At 41.5% G+C, this 8835-nt stretch overlaps 1 protein-coding gene across 2 annotated transcripts; it reads left to right on the plus strand.

Moving 5' to 3' along the window:
- The first annotated feature begins 2375 nt into the window (after positions 1–2375).
- MGST1 (microsomal glutathione S-transferase 1) lies at positions 2376–8367 on the plus strand. Of its 2 annotated transcripts, none has more exons than XM_063155649.1 (4): positions 2376–2456; positions 4649–4799; positions 5602–5696; positions 7749–8367. In XM_063155649.1, exons 2-4 carry the CDS (start codon positions 4674–4676, stop codon positions 7993–7995), a joined length of 468 nt encoding a protein of 155 aa, XP_063011719.1. In that variant the 5' UTR covers positions 2376–2456; positions 4649–4673; the 3' UTR covers positions 7996–8367. The 2 variants fall into 2 exon arrangements, with proteins under 2 accessions (XP_063011719.1, XP_063011718.1); XM_063155648.1 differs by having other exon boundaries at positions 2382–2473.
- The last annotated feature ends 468 nt before the right edge of the window (positions 8368–8835 follow it).

An 8835-nucleotide genomic window follows, 5' to 3' on the forward strand; every position in this document is an offset into this window, starting at 1 on the left:
ATTGCCATGAAAAAAGGGTTGCTGACATGAATGAGGCTTGCAAGATCAAGCCCTTCATGATCACTACAACCCTGGGCTCTGGGCTGATGTGGCGTCCCTGATTTACAGGAGTAATCCCATTAGCATCCCAGGGACAATTCACAGGAGTAAGAACTGTGGGAATGGGCCCCTCAGGAGCAACTACCAGCACAGTTATGTATCCAGCCTCACTCAGATCCTGCCTCACAGCCCTGTCCAAATGTTCTGCAGGCACTTTATTCTGAAGAGGAGAAAATAGACCTTGGGCACAAGTTCCCTTCTGCTTACAGTGCCACTTTGGCACTCTTATTCTCTGCCCTCGAAGAGTCTTCCCTCTAAGAACCTGAACCTTTTAAGTGGTTCAGAGTCTGCAAGAAATCTTGGCTTCTCTCATTTCTTTCTTTCTTCTTTCCCTCTCTACCTTTCTTTCCCCCCCCCCCTTTTGTTTCAGTCTTACTTTATTTATTTTTAATTTCTTTTAAAATCTTAAAATTTTCCCTTTTTAACGTCTCCTTTTCTTTTTTAGTCTCCTTTTATCTTTTCTTTTTATCCTTTCTCTTATCTTCTGTTGCCTTCTCCTTCTCATTTTGTTTATATTTTGCTCTCTTCTGTATTTTTTCCCTACTCTGCTTTGTTTTAAAAATTCTTTCTCTTTTCTCCTTCTTTCTTCTTTTTCATCCCTTCCTGTCCTTCTTCCTTTCCCCTAATCTTCTTTCTCAGAATCAGAGGTATTCAAAGAGGGTAGGAAAAAATTAACAAGGTGTTTGCCTCAAAATTCAAAGACTAGGAGTATAGCAGCTTTCCCAGTTTCAGAAATGGTTTTTTTAGAGTCACATAAATCAATCTGAATTTCCAGAATCTGAAAAACTGGAACATAAAATCCAAAGGAAAATACAGAAATAATAGAATTTCTACATGCATTTCTGTTTCTTTTTATATCCTACCTACAAAGAATGAAAATCACCTTTTCCCTGGTTTTCTGTTGTTTCCAGGTGTAGTTCTGAGAACTTGAGTAAATCAATTACCAGCTTTTCTTCTCAAGTGTAATAATGTGTGTTTAGTTTTACAGTTAACTGCATATGTTTGTCTGCTTTTTAAACTGACTGTGAGTAAGGATTAGAATGCCAAACAAACAAAAAGGTGGCAAGAGAAGATAATTACAGTTTCATTTCAGTCACACCATGTGATCATGATATGTGTTAGGCGTGGTAAAAAAACTATGGAGACACAATTCCTGCCTTGAACTAAGGCATGAGCTGCAGAAATTCTTCCGCGTTTTTGAAATAAATCCATTCTCTGGGATGGACTTATGCTCCTGTGAGTTTTTTTGGTTGATTTCAGCAGAAACACTGTTTGCCCTGTTCTTAGTGAGAGCGAAGGTTGTTGAACCCATCCCCTACCAGCCTTTCAAAACAGTTCTGATACTACAGAACTGTGATACAAAGTTAAGACTAGCAGGACAGTTCTGTTATAAGGTGTTAACAAGATTGTTAAAAATTCGAGCTCTTGCTCAAATGAGCTTTACTGTGGCTTATGATTTTAGAGAAGAGTTACACAGGAATTTGATATGACATGACAGGAAATGACACCAAGCACAGAAGCAACATCAGTGAGCACTGAATATATGTACCTAAGAGCAGAGATTTTCCATAAGAATGCAGATTTAAAAATTGTATCCCTTTCCTACTGTGTACGCATCTTTAGGATTAGATTTGAACCCTTTCTGGGCATCTGAATACATTCATGTCTAATTTTTTCAGTCTTGCTTATCATGAGCTGCTTAGTCACAAGCATTGCTCCTGTTGAAGAGGAGTGCTATGGGGATTGCATAATTCTTCCTGAACAACAAGGGGGAAGCTCGGACACCAGGCTCCCTCCATTCATCACACTGTAGCACATTGGTATGAGAACTTTGTGGTCAGTTTCAGAGTTCCTTAATTTTCTGTTTCACTTTGTAAAGCAACATGATGCATTTCTATTGGAACAGCTCTGATGGCTTGGCAATACAAGCAGCTTGGCAACACAGGTTTAATTTTCTTGCCCTTTGGTAAAAGCTAAGGCCCACCAGAACAAGGGAGGGGATGAAGTAGTGAGACTTTCACAGTAGCTTTGAGCCCTCTCGGGAATTTGCACAATCGCTGGACTTGGCTGTCACTACGAGTGCCTGAGTGACAGCCCTTGGCTTCCCGCTGCCCAAGGGTGTTCAGACAGCAGAGCTTTCCCTCGCTCGTTCTCACACGTTTTCCTTCTCCTCCTCCCGGCTTTGCCGCGCTCCGGGCCTGACCCGCCGCTCCCGCCCCGAGCCCGCGGGGCTCCGTGAGGGCGGCCCGGCCGGGACCCGCCTCCGCGGCCGGCGGGGCGAGGCGGGGCCGGGCCGGGCCGAGCCGCAGTGTCCGCCGGGGAGCAGCAGGGCTCGGATCGCCGCGGGCACGGCCGAGGTGCGGGCACGGCCGAGGTGCGGGCGCTGCGCGGGGCCCGGCGGGGCCTGAGCCCGCCCGGGTGCGGGAGGGCGGCGCGGGGAGCGCGGCGTGAGGGGCGACCCGGGGAGGCGGCATCTGCGTGAGGGCCGGGCCAGGGATCTGCAGCTGGATTGGGAGCGGAGCCGGCGGCCACACGGCGCTGGGGGAAGTCGCGTTTGGAACACGCACAAACAAGCGGCCCCTATGGGCCCGTGGCGGCCCGCGGCCCCGGGACACGCGTGGCGGGGGCGGCGGGAGGGTCTGAGCCCGGCCGCTGCTCCGGGCCATACCATTATTATTACCATTATTATTACCATTATTATAATTAGTACTACCCATGTAAATCAGGCTATTGGTAACCGTAATGAGCATATCCCTTAAAACCCCGTGCTGTTTGCGTAGTTGGGGTTTGTTTTTGCAGTTTCTGCTGGCGCTGAAATCCCGGGTTTTTCGGGGCCCTTCCATTTTGTGCTGAAGGCAGGGCCTGGGCATGCCGGGAGCTCGGAGGGCAGCGAGGGGAGATGGATGAATGTGGTGAAGTTCCCAAAGTGTTGCTGAGCACTGTCCCATGCCCATGACTTGGCGTCATCCTTGGCTGCATTTACAGCATATTTTAGGGGAAAATGCTCTGGCGCCGTGGATTTACTTTTTTTGTTGTTGTCGTGTGGAACACTGTGTGCTTTTTGCTGTGATACAAAGTTAAGACTCGCAGGACAGTTCTGTTGTAACATGTTAACGAGATTGTTAGAATGAATGGGAACAGTTACTGTCCATTTCTGAGAGCAGCCTTCGCCAAGCCGCTGTTTATCTTGGGAGCTGGACTGTAGTGAGCGAGGAGGGAGAGTTACATTGAATTAATTTCCCAGGGTCTGCAGACCCTGTGCTGGGCCCAGTGACTCAAGGATAAAAGACCGAGCAGAATCCCATCACCCCAGCAGGCAGGTCCAGGCAAGGCTTGTTTGAGCTTTGTTTTCAATGAGCGAACAGCTGCTTACCTCCATCCTGCCCACTTCCTCACCAAGGACATGCCTTCAGAGCAAGTCTTCCATCCTGCCCTTTGCTCGTCAAGTTCCTCTTGTTTGGCAATAGCTGACTGTGCTGAAAGCGAGATGAGGGGTTGTTAAAAGTGTAATCAAGTGGATATTAACATTTTTATTACTATTGTTAAAATTATATTACAGGAAATGAGTTAGCTGTAACAACAACAAAAAAAAAATCATTTCTTTCGCTCTCTCGTGAAGCTAAGACATCCTAGTTGTATGGACTCCAATCACTAAGTGCATGGTTGAAGCACTTGGTGAGGCAAAAGCCTGGGTGTGTGCAGGGCAAAAATTGAATGTGCACGGGGATGTGCTTTTTTTTCCACCTGCATTCACTCCTCAGCGCCTCTTAACTTTCTGGTGTTGATAAAAGGTACTGCCTCCATAGGATTGTGGATTTGGTACAGTCTCATTGGAAAGAGACTTCATTAGTTTAAACCTCCCATGATAAAAGCAGAAATAGTCCTCTCCTTTTTGTCATTACAACTTAATCTTTGCCTGTGAGTCATGCTAAAAGCAATTTTTAAGAACAAGGTCTCAAAGGGGAAAAATGCATGTTCAGCTTGGTTTGATCACAAGTTACTGCTGGGTAGGAAGATACTGGTTAGTTTGAAAGCTGAAGTGCAATTATAATTGTGTCATTTTACACACAAAAAAGGGTAGGCAATACTAATTTTCCTCTTTACATTTCATAGTTCATAGTATTGTCACATACTCCTCCTGTCCTGGTAGCTGCTTAGGGAAATTTGCTAATTCAAATGAATTGGTCTAAAATTGGTCTAAATCCTTGTGTTTTTTCAGAAGAGTACTAATTTCTGTGACTAAGTGTTGTTTCTGCAATTACATTAAATATTTTGGTAATTTGTACTTTGACAGTTTAATAAGCACTTATAATGGAAGAAAAATATTATCATTTATCATCTTAAGGTATTATATTATGCTATTGTGAAAAGAAAAGGGTAGAAAATTGCTTAAAAAGAAACTTTCCACAGTGGCAGAATCGTGCTGTAATTGCAGTGATGCTAAAAAAAACAAGGCTATTAGCAAAATGTTTTTCTCAGAACTTTGGATTGCAACGATGTGTTTTTTTTGTTTTTTTTTTTTTTTTTACTAACTTTTAATACTTTTTAGAGGTCATCAGTGAGAAGGGGGAAAAATGGCGAAATCCACACAGTTAATTGACAATGAAGTCTTCAGGGCTTATGCTACTTACACAGGCATTGTTCTTCTGAAGATGATGCTAATGAGTCTGATAACAGCATACTTCAGGATCACAAGGAAGGTAATCTTTTGGAAATACTGGCTGGGAGAACAGACTGACATTTATATTGAAATACAGAGATATCACAGCTATTTATATATATTAATACATCTCTAGAATGCTGAGGATAGTTCACAAATAGGGATCAAGGCTGCCTTGGAAAGCAATCACGTAGCTCTCCTAAAATCAAACTATTTTCTTGACTTGTATCTGCCTTAGCAGTCCACAGAATGCATATGTTACTACATGTGTCAGCAGGGAGAAATCAACTGTACATTGAGTCTGCACTGCCTGAATGAAATGTTGTTTTCAAGTAGTGTCTTGCAGTATTTTGAGGTAATAATGGGTCATGTAAGTGTAAGAATTTGTATTTAAGAGGAAAGGGAGACACTTTCTTGGTCATAAATGAGAATGGGAATAAGGCTGTTGGATGTTGTTGTTGTGTAGGCTTCTGCAGAAGGAAGGGATCCAAAAGGACTTTCAGATAATTTGTCAGGAATGGTGAAAAAGAGACTTGAGAGCTTCCACCTTGGAGGTGCCCATGTTCTGTCAGCCTACTGGGGTTACTGCAAGCTTGTTCATCTCACAAGTAGGCTTTATCTCAGTGCATAAATGGCATTGCATTAATTTGTCAGCATACAAATGTACAGGCTGGGCTCAAGAAAGCAGCAAACATTGTATTATTCCCTGTACTTTTAACTTCACGTAAGTTAAGTGAGGTTATTAAGACATTGGTAAGAGGAGTGACCTTTACAGCAAACTGCTTTGACTGGGTAAAACATTTTGGCTGCTAATATGACTTGTGTGCTTGTGTTTGAAACAGGCATTTGTCAACCCAGAAGATACAGCATCATTTGGCAAAGGAGAGAGTGCTAAGAAATTCCTGAGGACTGATCCAGATGTTGAACGTGTACGCAGGTAATACACAAGAACCTGAAAAAGTTATTTTAAATAACAGAATAATATTAAATCAAGGAGTTAATTCCACCCCATTCTCTGCCAAGCTCTGTGTGTGTTTCATGGTGCTTTATGTAGCAATCTAATACATTAATTAGTTTAAATGAATAAACCATTCCACATTCAAATGGTCAGTGTGCATTCCCAAAACAATAGGCCTCTGTCTGCTTATAATAGCTGACTCTTAGGTCGTGTCCTGTCTGCAAAATGGGCAAAATGGTGAGAACACTGTAAAATATGATCACAAGCTAGCTCATGGCAAAATTTTCTGTTTCCAAAATCCTACATTTTGGGATGCTATTTGATACACCTGTGCTAACAAGGAAAACTTTAATCAAATGCTTTCTATAGGATTGTTTCTTGATGAAGCTAAGTTTATTTCTATAGCAAAAACTTGAATGTTAGTGAACTCTTTTCATTTAAGCCTCCATTAGGGAAGACCTTGAAAATATATACCAGTGCTGTTTTAAGAACACTGCATCCTTGCAAATAATGGCTGTTGTTTCACAAAGCATATTTCTGTATGCCTCATATGGATTAAAATCTCAGAAAGAAGAGACTAATCTAAGTGGGCTGTAAAGATGTTCTGCTCCTTCCCTTTCTGCCCCAGAGTTCAGGGAAGTTGTTGCTTAGTTTCATGGGTGTTACATAAAAGTGGAAACTTTATGGTGAGGGGTAATTCCTTTCTCTTTGCAAATTGTAAGAGGCCAGCTAAGTTGAGACTAACTTTATCACCCATTTAATTCAAATTGTTGTGGTAGAGAAATGACAACCAGCATGTAATTTTCACAGAATAGATTTTTAAAACACTAAATTTTCAAATCCTGTTTTGTGGAGTTTCTCAGACATCTCTAGACCTAGTAAGTAAGCTTGATTCTAGTTACTATGTTGGTGTTGCAGCATCCATATTATCCTCCCAACTCCCAATCTTAATAGAAGTTTAATATATTTTCTCCTACAAGCTTCATGGCAACAGATAATGCCACATAAATTTAGCATGGCTTCTCTTTTGTATAAGTGATTGGAATGTGTACAGTTTGTGGAGAAAAAAAAGATTTTTTTTTCAAGAAAAAAAATTACTTTCTTCAGAGTACTTTGATGGGGAATGAGAATAAAAAAATCTGAAGGACTGTGTTTCCTTGTAATTATAAATATATTCTAAAAGCAGCTGCAAGACAGTGCCACGACCTGATTCCAGTTGGCTCTGAAATTTGACATCATTAGTTAGGCTTAGACATTAGATTGTTTCAATCAGTAAATTGGGCTGGAAGTACAATTTATCTAAAGAGGTGAAGGGAGCTGGGAAGGTTTAGGAAGGGGTGTGAAAGAACACTTCAAGATATATAAGTTCATTCTCAACACATTTTTAGTAAATTATGGTTTCAAAATTTCAAACATTTTTGCAGCTATTTTAGTGCTCAAAGTGAAGAAAGTGAACGAAAAGCGTAACTGTCACACCTGTTAGAGGTTCAAAAATAACCTTTTTCAAGATGATGGAACTTCATGAACATTTGATGAACATAGCAGCTCCTATGTAGGATATTTCATATTTTCTTTATGGACGCCACAAACGATTTATGGGATTACAATAGTCCATCTGGGCCATGAGCTGTAATAGCTTCAGTCACAGCCCTCCAGTTAATTGATGTCAATTGAGAGAAGCTCCAAGAAAACTGCTACCTCTTTTCTTCCCTGACTTTGCATTCTTGCACACCCAGGTGCACTCAGACACCTCATGTAAGTCCTTAGTATTACCAAGATCCTGGGGAAAAACTAATACCTTTTATACAGAAGATCAGAAGCTTAAAAATGTGGGGTGCAGCAGGAGAGACCAGAGTGATGGCAGGTGAACATGCCAAAATAGTTTCAGTAACTGTATCGGGTCCCCTCTGCAGAGGAAGCCAAGAGTTGTTGAATAGTAGCGTGCTCTGAAGATGTTGAAAAATAATGAGGCTTGAAGTGGTTTATTCAACAAAATAAAACACTTTAAAATAACTTTGCTTCTTTCTCCAGAGGCCACCTGAATGACCTGGAAAACATCGTCCCTTTTGTTGGCATTGGACTGCTGTATGCTCTGAGCGGCCCTGAGCTGTCCATGGCCCTGCTGCACTTCAGGATCTTTGTGGGGGCTAGGATCTTTCACACTTTTGCGTACTTGATCCCTCTTCCCCAGCCCGGCAGAGGTTTGTCTTGGGCAGTAGGCTACTCAGTGACCTTCTCCATGGCCTACAGAGTGCTGAAGACAGCGTGGCTCCTGTAGCACAGCCGTAGCTCCCGTGTCCCCTTCGACATTCCACACCGAGTTCCCAGCGCTGTGCCATCATGCCTTGGGTGAGCCAATGAGTCTTCCGTGCTAACTGGAATTCTTCTTTTCAACAAAAGCTTTTTGTTCCTCCTCAGAAGTGTTTCTTTTTTGGAGGAAAAAAAAAGAATCCTTCTCCCTGTATTCCCTGTGCATGGGTTGCACTGCCAAATACTAGATTGGATGTTCCCTTTGCGATTTGTCAAGTGCTTACAATTCTAAACATGCCATGATGCTGTATTGATAGAGTGTTTGATAATTTTCTACAGATGCACTATTTTTGGCTGTAGCTCTGAAGTCTAAATCAATAAAGACAAGATTAAAAAAAAAGCCTGTTTGTATTTTTGTTTTCATTTTGACTCTTCACACTGCAGCCAGCAAATAGCATGTCACTATGTATCAGGAAGAGATTCCAATCATACAGTTCTTTGAAGAGAGCTTACCTTAATAATAAGATATAACCAGTAATGCTAGTCTTGTTGTAAAAAAATCTTTGATGAAAATGTTTGTATAATCCACTTTGGGATTAAAAGACCTAAACCATTGCAGCTCCATTTCTTTCAGTTGAATAGATTAAAAAGAAAGAACATATTTGTGCTAAATTCTTTGGAGAAACTGGTAAAAATTTTAAGTAATTATTTTTGCTGGAGTTCCTGCAAATGTTCATTTTGTGACTGGATAAAGTGTGGACCCTTTGTAGAGGATTTTTTTTTTTAATAAATTCAGCGTAAAATGAATGACACTTGCAAATGTAGCTATCAAGTAATCCAGATGTACATATATAATTAGTTTGTGTGT

Source organism: Melospiza melodia, chromosome 4 (assembly GCF_035770615.1).
Source record: "Melospiza melodia melodia isolate bMelMel2 chromosome 4, bMelMel2.pri, whole genome shotgun sequence".
NCBI classification, from domain to species: Eukaryota; Metazoa; Chordata; class Aves; order Passeriformes; family Passerellidae; genus Melospiza; species Melospiza melodia.

What these genes read in the sequence shown, in the direction of transcription:
- MGST1 (XM_063155649.1), top strand. Translation starts at nt 4,674, where the DNA reads ATGGCGAAATCCACACAGTTAATTGACAATGAAGTCTTCAGGGCTTAT. An exon ending in ACTTCAGGATCACAAGGAAG is followed by an intron (nt 4,800 to 5,601) that starts GTAATCTTTTGG and finishes TGTTTGAAACAG; the next exon opens with GCATTTGTCAACCCAGAAGA. An exon ending in GATGTTGAACGTGTACGCAG is followed by an intron (nt 5,697 to 7,748) that starts GTAATACACAAG and finishes TTCTTTCTCCAG; the next exon opens with AGGCCACCTGAATGACCTGG.